Source organism: Bos javanicus, chromosome 12 (assembly GCF_032452875.1).
Source record: "Bos javanicus breed banteng chromosome 12, ARS-OSU_banteng_1.0, whole genome shotgun sequence".
Classification (NCBI taxonomy): domain Eukaryota; kingdom Metazoa; phylum Chordata; class Mammalia; order Artiodactyla; family Bovidae; genus Bos; species Bos javanicus.
In genome coordinates this window covers 53,046,432-53,066,761 of record NC_083879.1, presented here as the reverse complement: position 1 = coordinate 53,066,761, position 20,330 = coordinate 53,046,432, and the positions used below count along the sequence as shown (strand labels likewise).

Sequence of the window (20,330 nt, the reverse complement as noted above, 5' to 3'; positions counted from 1 at the left end):
TATTTCAGCCAGTCCTAGGAATCTTTTCAGAGCAGTGGAAAGCCCTTTCTTTGCTGGAGTGCACACAACAGATTCCTGGGACAGGGTCTCTGTCTAACACAACTCCAGGGGGTGCTGTTCATACTGTAGTCTATTTAAATGGCACCTTTGGCCTATTCTTTAAGTGATTAACTGCATTTTAATGGATGTAAGATGGAACTTGTAATTGATATTTGTCCCCAGGGCACAAGTACCATGTAAGTCAAGAAAATATTTTCTGTGCACTTTACCAGCAGCTTTAATTCTCACTGTATTTTTTTAATTAAATTTATTTATTTTTAATTGAAGGATAGTTGCTTTACAATATTGTGTTGGTACCCACCAAACATTAACATGAATCAGCCATAGGTATACCTATGTCCCCTCCCTCTTGAACCTTCCTCCCACCTCCCTCCCCACCCCACCCTTCTAGGTGGTCACAGAGCTCCAGTTTGAATTAAAGAAAAAAAAAAGAAAGGGAGATCAATCGGACATGGGAAATCCTTGAATGAGGATGTCTTATCTTATGAAAACGCCAGTTCAAATGCAGAAAAACTCTTATCTGCCACAGGAAACAGATAAAAGCAGAAGAATACACCCTTCCCCAAACTTGTGAAACACAGCCACTCCATTATTTCCTTCTTTTGACTCTGACTGTAAAAATATTTCTATAATATCAGTCATTTGAAAGAAATGTTCACAGCTCATCACCAGATGGAACAGACAGCAGTCTGGCAAAGTAACCCTGGTTGTCACTTGTAATGCGTTGCTCACCCACCTTCCTAAAAGCATCTCTGTGCTTTCCACATTCATCTCCACCATGCTTACAAATAACACACTGCATAGAATCCCAGCAGATAGTGAGAAATAGTGGGTTCTGTTTTATACCAGTCATTTCCATGACACATTTGAGGAGGAGAGAGAGAGGGAAGGGAAGGAATTTTGCTTTCCACTTTTTCCTGTCTGCTTGGCAAGCGGAACTCCCAGAGAAGAGCCAACGCCTCATTTCTGGAGGCCCTGGCTTTATGTGTCAAGAAGACTTGATCTATCTGGTAGGGAGGAGGACCTGGACTAGACACTACAAAATCAATCAATCAGTAGTAAGCACAGTCATCTCAATTCTCAGAAGAATTGTTTCAAATATGGGAACTGAAAAGCTCATGACAAGTCTTAATACAAGATGTCTGTCTTATGATCAAGTTCATTCACTCATCCATGAACTCATTCATTCATCATTAAGACCCAGCTCACTGGAAATGACCCTGATGCTGGGAAAGACTGAAGGCAGGAGGGTCTAGATTCCATTGGGTATTAAGAATGGTATGTATTAATAGGATTTTCTCCATTTAATTTGTCAAGAATGTAATTTTTAATTAAAAAAGAGAATTGGAAAATATAAATTTCCCCAGTTGGAAAGATTTTGTAGGACTCATTTAGCAATACCTTTAAAGAAAAGACATTGATTTTCTATTCACACTATTTATCCTTTTAGAAATTTTTTAAACTATGTAATATAAAAATATGTATATACTATAGTAGTATACAGTACATAGTATAAACTATGTACTACAAAAACAATTTTACAATATGATATGAACTTTTGTAGTATTCTGTTGCCTTTTTTCTTTCTCAAACAGCTGTTTCAACATAAAGTTATGAAATCATGTGCATCTTTGAGTAGAAATCTTATAGTCAGTATGACCATGACTGTTTTCAATCCAGTGTTTATTTGTTTGTTTATTTGTATTTATTTATACAAAAGAAATGTGCTAGCAGAGCAGTGGAAGCTTTAGGGGAAAGAGGCAAGCCTGAGGACAGGCTATCATTTGTCAAATGGACACTGCATTGCTCCTAGGACCAATACTAACAAAGGCTCTTTCTCAAATGAGCCATCACCATTGCAAACCAGTGTCAGTAACGGGAATATTTTCTGACTGGCTCGCATTTGATAAATAGTAAGTAATATGTATTCAAACTTAATTTTAAACAGGACCCAAACATTTAAGTTAGGTGGCAGGGACCTAGAAACAATATTGATCCCTGACCTTTTTTTTTTTTTTTTTTGCAATCAGAGAGATTTGATTACATGCATAATTTGTCTTCAATACTCAGATTTTGCCCTTAAGTTATCTAACTGAATGATGAAAACTGCAAATAAGAAATATGAATGTATTATTGCTAGGTTTAAAGTTAGACTTGCTTCTTCTTGCAATAAAAGAGAATCAGTTTCCTCTACCAAAAGGAAAACTGAATCATTGAACTTCAGATTATAGGCACTGGGTGTCATTATTTTTGTCAAGAAATAGTGAAATAATTTCCAAGAATTATGAAAACCTCTAAGAACATTCTTTCACCAAATTTTAAAGTGGCATCTTGGTTGAGATTGATTTTTTTTTTTAAGTTCACAGCTTTTCCTCCACTCAGGGCAAGAGATTAATGTCTTTGCATTCTTAATAAGCTCCAAGCCCTAAATTGCCAAGACATTCTGGATGGAGGCCATTTAGACAGAGATGAGCATCAACAGTACGCATGGTCTATGTCACAGGAGATCAGGCTTCTCAGTGTCTCCACAAAGCCTTCTGATGAGAGAAGCAGAGGTTGCCAAAGTCATCCTTCTGACTACAAAATAATAGAAATGGGCGATCAATCCCTCACCTTCTGTGGCCTCTCAGGACTGGCAGCATTCATGTCTGAATTGAAATCATGAAGGGTTTTTTGGCAGTCTCTTTTCCTTTGGAAGGGTAGACTAGAAAATTGTAATCTGTCGGTTGTGATTAAGTTTCTGACTATCTCTGTGTTGAACTTGAAGAGAATTGCTACAATTTTCAGTTTGTGTTTCCCTGTCCCCTGTGATAACTTGGGTCAGAGGTTGGACTGCAGGCCTCCCAGTGGTATGAAAAGCAATCATCCAGTGTCCAGTCTGAGCCAAAAGCAATAATAACCTCAAAACAGAGCCTGGATTCAACACAGAACTCATTTTCATTGGCCAGACATCTCTCTCTTCAGTGACCAGACACTCATTCATTTTGACTCATCTAATGACTGTACCCTGTGACACTCACATTTGCATATTTAGAGATTGTTCAAGACAATAAGATACTTGAAACGATCTGAATTTTTGGACATTAGATGAATAAAATAGCCAGGGAGTTATCTATTACTTACCTAAGTGAGCATGTGTGTGCGTGCTAAGTCACTTCAGTTGTGTCCAGCTCTTTGCCACCCTATGGACTATAGCCCTCCAGGCTCCTCTGTCCATGGGATTCTCCAGGCAAGAATACTGGAGTGGGTTGCCATGCCCTCTTCCAAGGGAACTTCCTGACCCAGGGATCGAACCCACAATATCATGTCTCCTGCAATGGCAAGTGGGTCCTTTACCACAAACGCCACACAGGAAGCCTCACATAAGTGAGTGACCAAGGACAGATATATTCCCTGGTAGCTCAATTGGTAAAGAATCCACCTGAAATTCAGGAGACCCCAGTTCCACTCCTGGGTCAGGAAGATCCGCTGGAGAAGGGATAGGCTACCCACTCCAGTATTCTTGGGCTACCCTGGTGGCTCAGCTGATAAAGAATCCACCTGCAGTGTGGGAGACCTGGGTTGTCCTGACTCAGGGTCTCTCAGGAGGGTCAAGTTATTGGTGGGGCTGCAGTCATGAGAAGGCTTGTCCAAGGCTGGACACTTGGAAAATTGGTGCCAGCTGTTTTCAGGTGGCCTCAGTTCCTTGCCATGTTGCCTCTTCACAGGGACCCTTGAGTCTCCTCCTTGACATGGCAACTCCCTCAAAGCAATGATCCAAGAGCGAGCAAGGAGGAACCCATAATGCCATCTATGAACTAGTCTCAGATGTCAGGCATCATCAGTCCCACCACATTCTATTCACTAAATGTGAATCATTAAGTACCGCCCCCCCCCTTCAAAGGGAGGGAAATGAGCTTCACCTTTTGAAGGGAGGACTGTCGAAGAATTTGTGGGCATGTTTAATACTGGAGTGGGTTTCCATGCCCTTCTCCAGGGGATCTTCCTGATCCAGGAATTGAACCCAAGTCTCCTGCATTACAGGTGGATTCTTTTACTGTCTGAGCCATCAGGGGAGCCCTAAAAAACCAACACAGCAAGTTAATAAACTTCTAAGTACCTCTAAGTCTTTTAACCTATTAAAATGCAGTTTATAGTAATTTACCTTATAGGATTGCTTTGGGCATTCAATGATATACCATAGGTAAATGGCTTAGAATAGTCCTTAACCCACTGTAAATGTCAGTTTTCCTTTTTCTTCCCCCTCTGATACATATAAAGACAGAATGATTAGAAAGAGTATCACCTAGATGCAGTAGTTTATACCAAATTGTGTCTGGAAGGATTCTTTCAACTGGTTGGAATCTTTTTATTATGTTTGCAAGGGTAATTGACAAGTCTTCTAAACCACCTCGAGCTTGTAGCTGGTTCAGATTTGTGGGATCCTGGGTCTTCTACATTTCTGTCAATGTCTTCACCATTCATATGATCAACTTCTTTGAGTTTTCTGGTTCCTCACATCTTATATCCAACCCATCAACAAGTCCTGCTAGCTCTGTTATCAAAATATATCCTGTCTATAATCAATTCCTTTCAGTTGCAAGGCACCACAAGTTTCAGCCCATGATCTCTCATCAAATCTTCTTTCCTTGACTATTCTAGTCGTCTATCATTGTCTATCTAGTCCATTCACAGTCTACCATACCACTTTCTAGTCTATTTTGAGCACCCAGAGTGATCTTTTTATGTTTTTAGAATGAGAAGGGTTGTTTGTTTGTTTTTTTTAATGTGGACCATTTTGTTTCAAGACTTCGTTGAATTTGTTACAGTATTGCTTCTGTTACTTATGTTCTGGTTTTATTAGCCATAGACGTATGGAATCTTAGTTCCCTGACCAGGAATCAAACCTGCAACTCCTGCACTGAAAGGTGAAATCTTAACCGCTGGATCACCAGGGAAATCCCTGGAGTGATTTTTTTTTAACATAAATAAGATGATGCCATCTCCCTGTTCAAAATATTGCAATGGATTTCCTTAAAAAAAAAAAATCACACTCCTCCCTCTAACTACATCTAGACTGGTCTGGAACACTCCAGTCAGCTTTAAGAAACTTCTTTTCATCTCCTCTCACTAGGCTTATTTTGATCTCAGGACCTTTGTATTTGCTCTTTCCTCTGCCTAGAATACAGTCCGCATGGCTTACTCTTTTATTTTAGTCAAATCCCTACTGAAGGTTGCCTCTTGTGAGAGAGACCTGACTGGTGGTACAGGGGTTAAGACTTTGCTTCCAATGCAGTGGGTGCAGGTTGGATCCCTGGTTGGGAAGCTAAGATCCCACATGCCTCATGGCCAAAAAAATCAAAGCATAAAGAAGAAGCAATATTGTGACAAATGCAATAAAAACTTTAAAAATGGTCCACATCAAAACTATCTTTAAAACAAGAAAGCACCCCAAATTTCATTACAGTTTCTCGGTTCAGTTCTGTCGCTCAGTCGTGTCCAACTCTTTGTGACCCCATTAACTGCAGCATGCCAGGCCTCCCTGTCCATCACCAACTCCTGGAGTTCACTCAGACTCACGTCCATCGAGTCAGTGATGCCATCCAGCCATCTCATCCTTTGTCGTCCCCTTCTCTTCCTGCCCTCAATCTTTCCCAGCATCAGGGTCTTTGCTAATGAGTCAGCTCTTCACATCAGCTGCCACAAATCCTGTGAACACCATATTAAGTATTTGTGTGTTCTTTCTCTGCCTCCCTCACTAGACTGTAAGCTCCATGAGAGCAGGGAGTTTGCCTTGTTCTCTAATGGGCCCCCATACTCCAAATGGTGTTGGCACATGGTGAGTATTGAATACATGTTTGTTGAATGAATAAATGAATAAGCAGAGTTATGAGCCAGCCCATTTTAATCCAGAGGTCACAAGTTAGAGGCTGGTGCGACACATAAAATTATTTTGTTAACATGATGTTATTATCTGTTAGTGTTTTTGTTTTCTCAAAAATTTGAATTAGTTGACAATTTTTATAAATTATGAGATTTTATATAAACATTTGGGGATAAAAATCAAGATATTTTGGTATTGGGGATTTCTTATCAACAATCACATCATGTTTATTAGCACAGGTTCCTTTTAGACAGGATTTAGCCCAGACCCCTCTGCCCTCTATTATTTCCTGACACCAGTAACTCTCTTGCACCTGGCTGCCTTCACTCTTGTGTGATCTGCCTGGCCATGCAGGCTTTCCGACCCTAGAAAAAGCATATTTGCTGTAAGTTTGCCAACATTTGTCTACATGTCGGTGTAATTTTTCACGTCTGCCTTAGAAGTGAAATTGGTCTCATGCTGGAGCTCCGAGTCATATTCATACTGAGACACACGTTTCAGGTTTGGGTGCCATTCTAGTTGCCAAACAGTTACCCAGCATGACTAACTCTACAAAGAAACATTACAAGTAGGAGAATGGAAAGACTTAATTATGTTTCAAACTAGTTTTCAACTTTGGAAGGTTATTCTTTAAAACATTAAAACACACATCAGTTCAGTTCAGTCGCTCAGTCGTGTTCAACTCTTTGCGACCCCATGAATCGCAGCACGCCAGGCCTCCCTGTCCATCACCAACTCCCGGAGTTCACTCAGACTCACATCCATTGAGTCAGTGATGCCATCCAGCCATCTCATCCTCTGTCGTCCCCTTCTCCTCCTGTCCCCAATCCCTCCCAGCATCAGAGTCTTTTCCAATGAGTCAACTCTAAACATTCATAGGTAGATTTAAAACAGTTTCTTTTCAAACTGCGTAAACATTTGACCCAGATGTTTACCTAATGTGATTCATTTACATTGTGTGTGGGGCATACCCAGTTGTCCTACAAAAGAAAATCATGAGTTTAACAGAAGATGGCTGCATAGTTAGTTTGAAATAGAAATGTATGTATAGTAGCAAGAACTAAGTCATTTTGCTCACTGAATAACCAGTGCCTATGTATTTTAGGGACTTGAATACTTAAGCATCTGCTGTGTGTCAGAAACTGTGCTAGGCAATTGCAGAAGTTGTATTCTGTCTGATAGGCTAGGGGTTGCAGACAGCAAAAACTTAACAAAACAAACAAGTGTATTATACTATACACAGTAGGAGTTAATAAGTGCTGTAGGTATAAAGGAAAGTGGAGTAGAAAGACGGAGATGGGGAGACCTGACCATTTCCTATCCTTAGCAGTGTGGTCATATTGAAAAGATGAGACTTGAATAAGAGCTAAGAGAAGTAAAGGTTTTAGCCAAGTGGATCTGTCGGGGGAAAGCCTTCTTGGAGAAGGACGGACTCAGGTGAAGTCTTAAGGAAAAGGGTGCCTTGTGTTGAACACATGCTGAACAGTGTGCTGACTGACAGTGCAGTTGGCCAGAGTGAAGAGTAAGTACATGAACACACACTCTGCTCTCCATAGGAGTCATCTGTGCTTAGTCACTTAGCCGTGTCCAACTCTTTGCGACCCCATCGACTGTAGCCCACCAGGCTCCTCTATCCATGGGGATTCTCCAGGCAAGAATACTGGAGTGGGTTGCCACTCTCTTCTCCAGGGGATCTTTCCAACCCAGGGACAGAACCCAGGTCTCCTGCATTGCAGGCAGATTCTTTCCCGTCTGCGCCACCAGGGAAGCCTAAGAATACTGGAGTGGGTAGCCTATCCCTCCGCCAGGGAACCTTCCCAACCCAGGAATTGAACCAGGATCTCCTGCATTGCAGGCAGATTCTTTACCAGCTGAGCTACCAGGGAAGCCCAGGGAGTCATGTAGTCTAACTAAGGAATACTTTTCACCTATTTTTGATTAATCTTTATTTTGATTTGGCCATCAACTGAGCATTGGAGACTTCATAAGAGTATGAGAGGCATTTTCAGCACTACAGGCTCAATTTAAAAAAAATTTTTTTAACTGGAATATAATTGTTTTACAATGTTGTGTTAGTGTCTGCTGTGCAATGAAGCAAATCAGCAGTATGTGTACATATATCCTCTCTCTCTTGAGCCTCCCTCCCACTGCCCCCCATACCACCCCTCTAGATCATCACAGAGCACTAATCTGAGCTCCTGGTGCTATACAGCAGCTTCCCATTTTTGTAAGGAGAACTTAAGCAATTGGCCCCTGTTGGCCCTGCAGTAGAAGATACCTTGACCCTAAGCTCCTGTTCATGTGTAGCTAATTCTCCTGAATTGTCTGCCCTTTCATGATTGCCAGCCCACTCTCTTGTTCCAAATATCTAACAAATGCAGATGATTTTCAGAGGAGTCCATGAGAAAAAGAATAAGAACTGAAATTTGTTATTTCACTCCACAAGTTCATTCACCTCCACTAAGTAATACATACAGTTCAAGAGCACCCTGTGAACATCTCCCTAACAGAGCTCTGTGTCTCCTCAATGCAGCTGCTTGCCAAGGACTGGCCCTTTGGGGTTGAGATGTGTAAGCTGGTGCCTTTCATTCAGAAGGCCTCCGTGGGCATCACTGTGCTGAGTCTATGTGCTCTAAGTATTGACAGGTAAGAGCATGTATCTAAGCGACATGTATCCTGACCACGATCCTCGTGGTTGCTACGTTACTTAGAAAGTAAACTGTAATTTGGCAATTGATTCTGTTTTGTTCTTCAGATATCGAGCTGTTGCTTCTTGGAGTCGGATTAAAGGAATCGGGGTTCCAAAATGGACAGCAGTAGAAATTGTTTTAATTTGGGTGGTCTCCGTGGTTCTGGCTGTCCCTGAGGCTGTGGGTTTTGATATAATTACCAGTGATCACATAGGAAATAAACTGAGAATCTGCTTGCTCCATCCCACTCAGAAAACAGCATTTATGCAGGTAAATTTTACTTCTGTTTCCCTTTTCTGCTCTTGCCTTATAAATGTTTAGCTATTTTCCCCCAATCTCTTCTTCTTGGGAAATTATTGATTTATGACTATCCTTGGCATACATTAAAAGTGTAGGTCCCAGGACCTCAGGGTTAACAGTGGGACTAATGACCCATGCTGCAAGAAGCTAGGTCATTACTTCTCCAAGAATTCCCTGATTCTCAGGAATACGGATAAGCCAAGTTGACATAAGAGAATCGATTGGAATTTATAGCTTTCCGACTCAAATTCACATAAGAACTGGCAGCTACAACGTATTTTGCATTAAGCAACACAGCAGTCATTGGAGGCAGTGTGTGGTTAAAGGAATGATCAAGGAGAAGTCCCTCGTATGGACAGACTGGTAGAAATCTATGTGACTCCATGAATCTTGGTATGAATGACAAGCTTGTCCTCTCTCTAAAGGGAAAGCTGCTATTGCAAAGAACTTCATCTTGTCTATTTATTTAAGAGTGTTTAATTAGGGAATGGGGAAAAATAGCAATGCTGGTCATCGGAAAATAGACCCTAAGTAAAAAAGGCTCTTCCCAACAGAAAGGGTGAGGAGAAGTTAATGCAAAGGGAGTGGGTCCAAATGTCACAAATAATTATTTTCTATTTTACACGTAAGTTTATATAAGATTTTATGTATATGTGTATAGATCATGATAAACAAAAGACTAAAGAGGGGCTTTAATGGGAAACTGAAAATGAAAATGCCGTTTCCTTGTTTCTTATTAGTTGCAATAGAAAAAGTACTGCATGGGTGTGCGCTAAGTCGCAGTCGTGTCCCAATCTTTGCGACCCCATGGATCACCTCCACCAGGCACCTCTGTCCATGGGATCATCCAGGCAAGAATACTAGAGTGGGTTGCTGTGCTCTCCTCCAGGGGATTGTTGCAACCCAGGGATTGAACCCGCATCTCTTATGTCTCTTGCATTGGCAAGCGGGTTCCTTACCATAAGACTACCTGGGAAGCCCAAAGTACTGCATAGATTCCATAACTTCTGTTCCAACAGAGACGTATCTGGAACAACAGTCTTTAAAAGGAAAAGGAAAAAAGAACGAGTAAGAGAGAAGTCATTTTATAAGCAATTTTGATTTTTAGTTGATAGCTTAGATGTATACATTCCTGAGCTAAATGATTACCATAGACCTCTTCCTACCTGCTTTCCCCAGAAACAAACTTGTTAAAAAGTGAGAAGTTCCCCAAAACACTAGAATATCTTTACACATCAAGATGTGGTATTTCACACAAGAAGTTCCTTTCACTTGTGTGAAGACAAAAATATTTGAGTTATCAATTTTGCCCAATTGCTTACATTTTTATATATAATTATAGCACACTGCCTTAGAGAATTGAAACACCTTTTAGGAAAAGTTTGTTTCATTTAATTTAATTTTTTGTTCAGCAGACAAAAAATTCTACATAGTAGAATAAAGATTCTACTGAAAGATTCTACATAGTATTTATAAAATGGATCTATTTTAGAAGATTATTCCTTGATGAGCATTTTTTAATATCTGATATGTAAGATTTTCTTACAGAGGAATATTAACTATAACATCCTTTCTTCCCCATAGTTTTACAAGACAGCTAAAGACTGGTGGCTATTTAGTTTCTATTTCTGCCTGCCGCTGGCCATCACTGCATTGTTTTATACCCTGATGACTTGTGAAATGTTGAGAAAGAAGAGTGGTATGCAAATTGCCTTAAATGATCACTTAAAACAGGTAAGGAAATAGAAATATTTGCTGACTCATGATTATAATTCCAATTATGAATATGAAAATAATTGTAGTGATAATAAACTAAAAGTATCATATACTAGAGCATAATTCCTTTTTCTTAGTCTGATATTTTTAATATGGTTTATACTATCTACCTGGAGATACCCTACATAATCTAAAGGAATGTAAAAAGAGCCATCAATTTTTTAGATAAACCATTTTTTATTGGTGTATAATTGCTTGGCAGTGCTGTGTTAGTTTCTGCTGTGCAGTGAAGTGAATCAGCTGTATGTATACATAGATCCCCCCCTTCTTGGACATCCCTCTCACCACCGCCCATCCCACTCAGCTAGGTCATCACAGAGCACTGAGCTGAGCTCTCTGTGTAATACTGCAGGTTCCCGCTATCCATTTACACATGGTAGTATATTGATGTCAAGCCTAATCTCCCAGTTCATCCTACCCTCCTCTCCCCTGCTTGGTGTCCACACATCCTTTCTCTGTGTCTGTGTCTCTATTCCTGCCCTGCAAATAGGTTCATCTGTACCGTTTTTCTAGATTCCACATATCAGATCAGATCAGTCGCTCAGTCCTGTCTGACTCTTTGCCACCCCATGAATCGCAGCATGCCAGGCCTCCCTGTCCATCACCAACTCCCGGAGTTCACTCAGACTCACGTCCATCGAGTCAGTGATGCCATCCAGCCATCTCATCCTCTGTCGTCCCCTTCTCCTCCTGCCCCCAATCCCTCCCAGCATCAGAGTCTTTTCCAATGAGTCAACTCTTCGCATGAGGTGGCCAAAGTACTGGAGTTTCAGCTTTAGCATCATTCCTTCCAAAGAAATCCCAGGGCTGATCTCCTTCAGAATGGACTGGTTGGATCTCCTTGCAGTCCAAGGGACTCTCAAGAGTCTTCTCCAACACCACAGTTCAAAAGCATCAATTCTTCGGTGCTCAGCCTTCTTCACAGTCCAACTCTCACATCCATACATGACCACAGGAAAAACCACAGCCTTGACTAGACGGACCTTTGTTGGCCAAGTAATGTCTCTGCTTTTGAATATGCTATCTAGGTTGGTCATAACTTTCCTTCCAAGGAGTAAGCGTCTTTTAATTTCATGGCTGCAGTCACCATCTGCAGTGATTTTGGAGCCCAGAAAAATAAATTCTGACACTATTTCCACTGTTTCCCCATCTACTTCCTATGAAGTGATGGGACCGGATGCCATGATCTTTGTTTTCTGAGTGTAGAGCTTTAAGCCAACTTTTTCACTCTCCTCTTTCACTTTCATCAAGAGGCTTTTTAGTTCCTCTTCACTTTCTGCCATAAGGGTGGTGTCATCTGCATATCTGAGGTGATTGATATTTCTCCCGGATATCTTGATTCCAGCTTGTGTTTCTTCCAGTCCAGCGTTTTTCATGATGTACTCTGCATATAAGTTAAATAAACAGGGTGACAATATACAGCCTTGACGAACTCCTTTTCCTATTTGGAACCAGTCTGTTGTTCCATGTCCAGTTCTAACTGTTGCTTCCTGACCTGCATACAAATTTCTCAAGAGGCAGATCAGGTGGTCTGGTATTCCCATGTCTTTCAGAATTTTCCACAGTTTATTGTGATCCACACAGTCAAAGGCTTTGGCACAGTCAATAAAGCAGAAATAGATGTTTTTCTGGAACTCTCTTGCTTTTTCCATGATCCAGCGGATGTTGGCAACTTGGTCTCTGGTTCCTCTGCCTTTTCTAAAACCAGCTTGAACATCAGAAGTTCATGGTTCACATATTGCTGAAGCCTGGCTTGGAGAATTTTGAGCATTACTTTACTAGCGTTTGAGATGAGTGCAATTGTGTGGTAGTTTGAGCATCCTTTGGCATTGCCTTTCTTTGGGATTGGAATGAAAACTGCCCTTTTCCAGTCCTGTGGCCACTGCTGAGTTTTCCAAATTTGCTGGCATCTTGAGTGCAGCACTTTCACAGTATCATCTTTCAGGATTTGAAATAGCTCAACTGGAATTCTATCACCTCCACTAGCTTTGTTCGTAGTGATGCTTTCTAAGGGCCACTTGACTTCACATTCCAGGATGTCTGGCTCTAGGTCAGTGGTCACACCATCGTGATTATCTGGGTCGTGAAGATCTTTTTTGTCCAGTTCTTCTGTGTATTCTTGCCACCTCTTCTTAATATCTTCTTCTTCTGTTAGGTCCATACCATTTCTGTCCTTTATTGAGCCCAACTTTGCATGAAATGTTCCTTTGGTATCTCTGATTTTCTTGAAGAGATCCCTAGTCTTTCCCATTCTGTTGTTTTCCTCTATTTCTTTGCATTGATCGCTGAAGAAGGCTTTCTTATCTCTTCTTGCTATTCTTTGGAACTCTGCATTCAGATATTTATATCTTTCCTTTTCTCCTTTGCTTTTCACTTCTCTTCTTTTCACAGCTATTTGTAAGGCCTCCCCAGACAGCCATTTTGCTTTTTTGCATTTCTTTTCCATGTGGATGGTCTTGATCCCTGTCTCCTGTAAATGTCACGAACCTTATTCCATAGCTCATCAGGCACTCTATCTATCAGATCTAGGCTCTTAAATCTATTTCTCACTTCCTCTGTATAATCACAAGGGATTTGATTTAGGTCATACTTGAATGGTCTAGTGGTTTTCCCTACTTGCTTCAATTTAAGTCTGAATTTGGCAATAAGGAGTTCATAGTCTGAGCCAGTCAGCTCCTGGTCTTGTTTTTGCTGACTGTATAGAGCTTCTCCATCTTTGGCTGCAAAGAATATAATCAATGTGATTTCGGTGTTGACCATCTGGTGATGTCCATGTGTAGAGTCTTCTCTTGTGTTGTTGGAAGAGGGTGTTTGTTATGACCAGTGCATTTTCTTGGCAAAACTCTATTAGTCTTTGCCTTGCTTCATTCCGTATTCCAAGGCCAAATTTGCCTGTTTCTTCAGGTGGTTTTTGACTTCCTACTTTTGCATTCCAGTCCCCTATAATGAAAAAGACATCTTTTTTGTGTGTTAGTTCTAAAATGTCTTGTAGGTCTTCATAGAACCGTTCAACTTTAGCTTCTTCAGCGTTACTGGTTGGGGCATAGACTTGGATTACTGTGATATTGAATGGTTTGCCTTGGAAACGAACAGAGATCATTCTGTCGTTTTTGAGATTGCATCCAAGTACTGCATTTCAGACTCTTTTGTTGACCATGAGGGCTACTCCATTTCTTCTGAGGGATTCCTGCCCGCAGTAGTAGATATAATGGTCATCTGAGTTAAATTCACCCATTCCAGTCCATCTCTAGGATGAGAGGAAGGGCCGGCTAGTTAGGGGGGTTTAAATGGACATGTACACACAGCTATATTTAAAATGAATAACCAACAAGGACCTACTATATTAGCACATAGACTTCTCCTAAATGTTGTGTGGCAGCCTGGATGGGAGGGGAGTTTGAGGGAAAAGGGATTCATGTATATGTATGGCTGAGTCCCTTTGCTGTTCACCTGAAACTATCACAGCATTGTTTATTGGCTATGCTACTGCTGCTGCTAAGTTGCTTCAGTCGTGTCCGGCTCTGTGCGACCCCAGAGACGGAAGCCCACCAGGCTCCCCTGTCCCTGGGATTCTCCAGGCAAGAACACTGGAGTGGGTTGCCATTTCCTTCTCCAATGCATGAAAGTGAAAAGTGAAAGTGAAGTCGCTCAGTCGTGTCTGACCCTCAGCAACCCCATGGACTGCAGCCTACCAGGTTCCCCTGTCCCTGGGATTCTCCAGGCAAGAACACTGGAGTGGGTTGCCATTTCCTTCCCCAATGCGTGAAAGTGAAAATGAAAAGTGAAGTTGCTCACTCGTGTCTGACTCCTAGCGACCCCATGGACTGCAGCTCACCAGGCTCCTCTGTCTATGGGATTTTCCAGGCAAGAGTACTGGAGTGGGGTGCCATTGCCTTCTCCTTATTGGCTATACCCCAATACAAAATGAAAAGTTTAAAGAAAAAGATGAGTCTCTAGTCCTTTAGGTTCTAATTCACAGTAACTATTTAGTTTAAAACTCTGTATCCTGAATTTTTACAAATGCCACTGACTTTTTGTAAATGGTATTAAACATTTTTTTTGGAAAGAGAGAATGCTATGATTATAATGAGCCATCCATTACAGAGTCTGATTGTGGTTTTATTTCAGAGACGGGAAGTGGCCAAAACAGTATTTTGCCTGGTCCTTGTCTTTGCTCTGTGTTGGCTTCCTCTTCATCTTAGCAGGATTTTGAAGCTCACTCTTTATGATCAGCATGATCCCCGTAGATGTGAATTTTTAAGGTAAGTAAGGTAAAATAGAAATAGTTGTGTAAATAAATGCCATTCAGAAGTTTTTCCATTGATTCCTTTCATTGGCAGGAAGAGAGAGTACCATTTTTCTAATCCTAAAGCAATTTAAGATGCCCCCCCCTTTTTTTTAACTTTTACTTCTATTTCCAATGGAGAAGTAAGGGGAGCTTTGGAGAACGCTGAGAATGGAGAGCCAGGGCTGTCCAAGTGAGTGAGTGCATGATTGAAAATACCAGATCTGGTTCTCCATTGCACTTTGTAAATCCTTTCTTTTTTAGACAGCCTGGGCACTTACGAAATATATTTCATTTTAAGGCAGAGAATTGAGCATGGGAGTGGGAATAGCGGTTAATGATATGACAGGGACAGAAAATAAGAGAAAGAGAGAGACAGAAGCAAAGAGAAAGAGAGAGAGAGAGAGATCAAAATCAGCAAAGACTAGTGATAAAGTTAAAATAACTATAAATGGGTAATTTTTAAATTTATAAAGCACAAAAGTCTTTAAAGGATTTGTGCTCATAGCACATAAATAAATTTTCATATTATTTTTGCAGCTTTTTGTTGGTATTGGACTACATTGGCATCAACATGGCCTCCCTGAATTCCTGTATTAACCCAATAGCTCTGTATTTGGTGAGCAAAAGATTCAAAAACTGCTTTAAGGTAAGACAGTATTCGAAAATCAAAAACCCTTGTAATCTGGTATCAAGTATAACCCTTACAAACTATTAACATTTCTATCCAGAGAGATCTAGTCAATTGTTTTATAATTTCCCCTTGTATTACATGATAGATGATTGTTTAAATATAAATTTTGCTCATAAATCACTATAATTGATTTCTCCCTACAAATCCCAGTCAACCATTCACTACTGCCTCAACCAATCAGTTTTACTCATAGAATTACTCAGAAAATGAATAAAAAATTACATGCATTGATATATGAATGCTCTCACATGATAAAATAAGGGCTACACATGAATTAAATGCACTATTTCCCTTTTTGCAAGATTTTGGACTAGGTAGCCCACTCCTAATTATAACTATGTTAGTCTCCTTTTTCATACACAGGTGAGAATTACAAGTCAAACAAAGCAGCTTAATTCAAGTTCTACCTTCACTTTTCTGTCTTCATTCAATAGCAGTGTTCCTTGATATAGAATACGTGAAATTATTCCTCATTTGCATGCTTCCATTTGTGTGTAACATCCATCCATTCATTCACTCCTTCAGTTACCTAGTATGGAATTAAACATTCCTTCCCTTATATCCACTTATTCTTAGTGTAACCAAACCTAGGTTGGCTGCTTGTGCTCATACACCAATAATTCCAGAGGCAAGTGTTAATAAAGAAGAAAAATACTTTCATCAGAAAAGCCAGCAATCTAGGGAGATGGTGGATTCGGGTGCAGAGACCGACTCTAAAGATTCTATTCAGTCATGACAATTTTTAAAGGGAAAAATGGAGGAAGAAGAATCTCAGTGAATCATCCAGGCAGAAGGCTGGGTTCTGCCTCTCCATGGAAGGCAGACAGTCTGGCTCTCTCTTCAGATGCTATCTTGCCAAGTGATCTGCTTGCAGGATTCCTTGGGGGGATTGCTGTGGGTTCAGACCTAGTCCCGCTTCTTTTTATCTAGGAAAAGCATCAACAGGTTAGACAAGGCATCTTGTGTACTCAGTTGAGCATTAAGTCAGGAGTCAGTTTCAATTGCTTAGTGATCAAATCTCTAGGGGTGTGTTAGTTGCTCAGTCACGTCCAACTCTTTGTGACCCCATGGTCTGTAGCCCACCAGGCTCCTCTACCCATGGAATTCTCCAAGCAAGAATACTGGACTGGGTCATTCCCTTCTCCAGGGGATTTTCCCAACCCAGGGATTGAACCTCGGTCTTCTGCATTGCAGGCAGATTCTTTATCCTCTGAGCCACCAGAGAAGCCTATAATTAGGTTCTTTTAAGGTTAGAAGTGAACAGAAATAGGTAAACAGGAAAGGGACAAAGGAGCTGTTTTCAGTTCCCCACTGTCAACCACCATTCCATTTCTATGGAATTAGGGGTGAAGTTCTAGGGCACCATATTCTCAGAGTGGAAGACGTCAACATGGGTCTGTAGCATCTCTTTGCTGACAATTTTAGTTCTGTACTTAAATATATGGGGGGAACAAGCTACAATTATTTTGATGCCCACAAAGTTACAGATTATTATGGGTGTATGGGTATGGTAATATTTCCACTTGCATAGGAAAAAAGCTTTGAGTTATATATTTATCAAATATTAAGAATATTCCTCAAGTAATCAAGAGTAAGTATCCAAGAATTGAGTGTCTTTCTATTTCATTTTAATTAAAAGATGAAGAAGTTTAATTATATACATTTTTCTTCAATGTAGCTTCTAGTTTAAAAACTTATCATATACTACTTCTGTAGTTATATGTTTTTAAGGGGAAAATAAGAGGGCATGGCAAGAAAGTGGCCCACGAATTGCTGTTCATGCAGAGAAAGCCAGAATTCTGGTGAGCGAGGAGGGTTGTGATAGTGTAACTTGATGTAAACTTATAACGAAGTTACTTTGCTTTGTGCAGTCATGTTTATGCTGCTGGTGCCAATCATTTGAAGAAAAACAGTCCTTGGAGGAAAAGCAGTCGTGCTTAAAGTTCAAAGCTAACGATCACGGATATGACAACTTCCGTTCCAGTAATAAATACAGCTCATCTTGAAAGAAGGATTATTCATTTTCTTTATTTTGGACAGAAATCATTCAAACAAAGAGGTATCTGCCAAAGTAAAACAAAACAACGTGTGTGTTTGCACAAAACAATGTACAAATGTAAGAGTGATTATTTTCTTCACACTCAAGAGTTCCACATGACGTTTGATGAGCTGTTTCCAGCATGAGAAGACAAGCAGTGAGAATTAAGAAAGCCTTATTGTGAAAGCACTTAATTCTTTACAGTTAGCACTTCACTATATTATAGCTCTTCAGAACTTCTGGTCTATTCATACACCACTTACATTTAACTTGAGTTCACTCAGAATTCCTGTGAAAGATGTTTATTTTTGTAAATTAAGGTGAATCTGATGTAAAGGAAAAATGTGTCACTGCAAAACAGAATTTGTAGATGAAATTTTTAAAAAATCTTTTAAAGTTTCACACCATTGGTAGGGATTATATTTGGAAACAACATGTGAAAATAGTTCAGCTGGTGTATTTTTGACATTAGAGATGTATTTAAATGATCAGGAGGGAGAATCAGACAGACTGAGGTTTTTGAAAATCATGCAACTTTACATTCAGATGAGATCAAATGTCACAAAGGGACAGAGAGAGAAGTTTTGGAATGCCATCCCAAAACAATGCTTTGAAATCGCCTATTCGTGTACTTGGCAAAGAAAGGACTACCTACAAATTTTTTTGAGGATTATTAAAGCATCTTCTTTTACCACTGTAGTTTAAAAAGTGTACATCTAGTTTTGTCATCTGTAAATACTTCGCTACAATACACAACGTGTAGATGATTAAACAGAGGCAGGCCCCGGTGTTCATACCTTTACAACGGAGAGATGCCAGTAACCCCATCATGGACAGAATGTGAGTTGCCTGGAGCGTTGACCATATGGCAAAGGAGACAGCAGCATCTTCTCTGCAATTAAGGTGATATCTGGCATATGTACCATGTGATAGTTAAAATACTGTCTCTAAGAGCATAGCTATTACAGTCAGTGCAACAGTCACCTTTAAAACTTATTACTAACTTTTACATTATTTTTGTAAATAACTAATAGAAACGAGTTCTGGATGCGGTGCCTTCCTGTCACAGGCAAAGCTGCTATATGAGACTGTTAAGAACCTTTTAACTTTGTGCATTCTTGCCGAATTCTTTCATCTCCCCAGCAAAGTGCCTTAGGTTAACTCAGATGAGATGTGTGTGAAAGTATGTACGAGAGGAAAACGGAAGACAGAGGAAATGAAATGGGGCGGGAGGAGACCCATGGGGACAGATTCCCATTCTTAGCCTGATGTTCGTCATTGCCCTTTACATCAATGCAAAAGGTCCTGATTCTGTTCCAGCAAAACACAGTGCAATGTTCTCAGAGTGGCTTCAGGAACAAATTGGGCCCAAGAGCTTTAACTCTGTCTTAAAATATAACAGAGTTTCTGATTTTTTTTTTTTTTTTTTGGTAACCCAGAGCCACATGTTGGGAATAAATGAGCAATGCTGCTTTCCAGCACCTAAGGTGATGATACCAAAAACCCAACAATGCCAGAAAGGAAAGACAAGTCATGGATTCATATGCCACATGGAATTTATATACACATCACAGTCTTGTTTATTAATGTCTTCCTAATCACATTTTCAGATCCTTGTCATCACAAAAGACATTTTAAACTTCAGATCTTATTTTAACTTTGGGTCACTACTGTTTTCAGTTTGTTGATGGATTTTTTTATTCCTATTTAAATTTGAGCTCATTTTGTGACAATTTCATTTCGTTTCTTCCTCATTTACATTACTGTGCCCTTTCTCTGTGTCAGAATCATGGGCTGTAAACATCTTGCCAAATTTTAAACTGCACTCAGAAAGTATATACATGATTATTTATAATGAACTCATGCACAGAGTCGGACACGACTGAAGCAACTTAGCAGCAGCAGCAGCATATTCAGTAGCTTTTCTAAAAATGGTTGATTCAAAATTTTAACAGACTGACAAAGGTTGGTAAGAAACAAACATGATTTCTCAGCATAAATAAAATCAATATGGGGAAAGGGGCTACCGTTTAATTTTCAAACATATTTTCTAGTATTAAGGACTGCATAATATAACAATGGACAAAAGTAGTGTTAACATGGTTGTAAAGCTTAAAAGACTTACAACACTTTTAGATTTTCTTTTATATTTGCTAATATGGATGTGCATTAGTATTGATAGCTTACAACATATGGCCAAAGGAATACAGTTTATAACAAAGCATGAGTAAGCTGTAACTAACTTTATAAAATTGTAATATAACCATGTAAAATAATTATATATTTTGTTTTTTCTGAGGTCACTTAAAGTGGCAACTACTATAGTTGCTAATTCTTTATGATGTAAACAAAATCAATAAAAATTTAAATTGTTTTTGAAAAAGACCAGCTTATTTTTTCAATGCGCAAGCAATAATTTATTAAACACTAATTTAGTATTAAAGTTTAAAGGAAATATAAATGTCACAAATGGACATTACTTATGTTAAACACACAACCGTCAAGAAAATATGAAAGTTCTTAAATTAAAATGCCAAGTTTCTGTTAATGGTTTATTGTTGCGAGTAACCAGATACATATATACATTCAATTTTCCGAGGTTATCTGATTGATAGTTGCCAATG

At 39.8% G+C, this 20,330-nt stretch overlaps 1 protein-coding gene across 1 annotated transcript in view; it reads left to right on the top strand.

Moving 5' to 3' along the window:
• Nucleotides 1-20,089, top strand: part of EDNRB (endothelin receptor type B) — a 31,902-nt gene extending 11,813 nt beyond the window's left edge. Inside the window, exons 3-8 of the mRNA XM_061435168.1 lie at nt 8,457-8,569; nt 8,679-8,883; nt 10,498-10,647; nt 14,818-14,951; nt 15,515-15,623; nt 17,540-20,089. Of these exons, the coding sequence (XP_061291152.1) occupies nt 8,457-8,569; nt 8,679-8,883; nt 10,498-10,647; nt 14,818-14,951; nt 15,515-15,623; nt 17,540-17,674 (846 nt within the window). The 3' untranslated portion in view covers nt 17,675-20,089. The remainder of the gene's footprint in view (nt 1-8,456; nt 8,570-8,678; nt 8,884-10,497; nt 10,648-14,817; nt 14,952-15,514; nt 15,624-17,539) is intronic.
• Nucleotides 20,090-20,330: the final 241 nt, after the last annotated feature.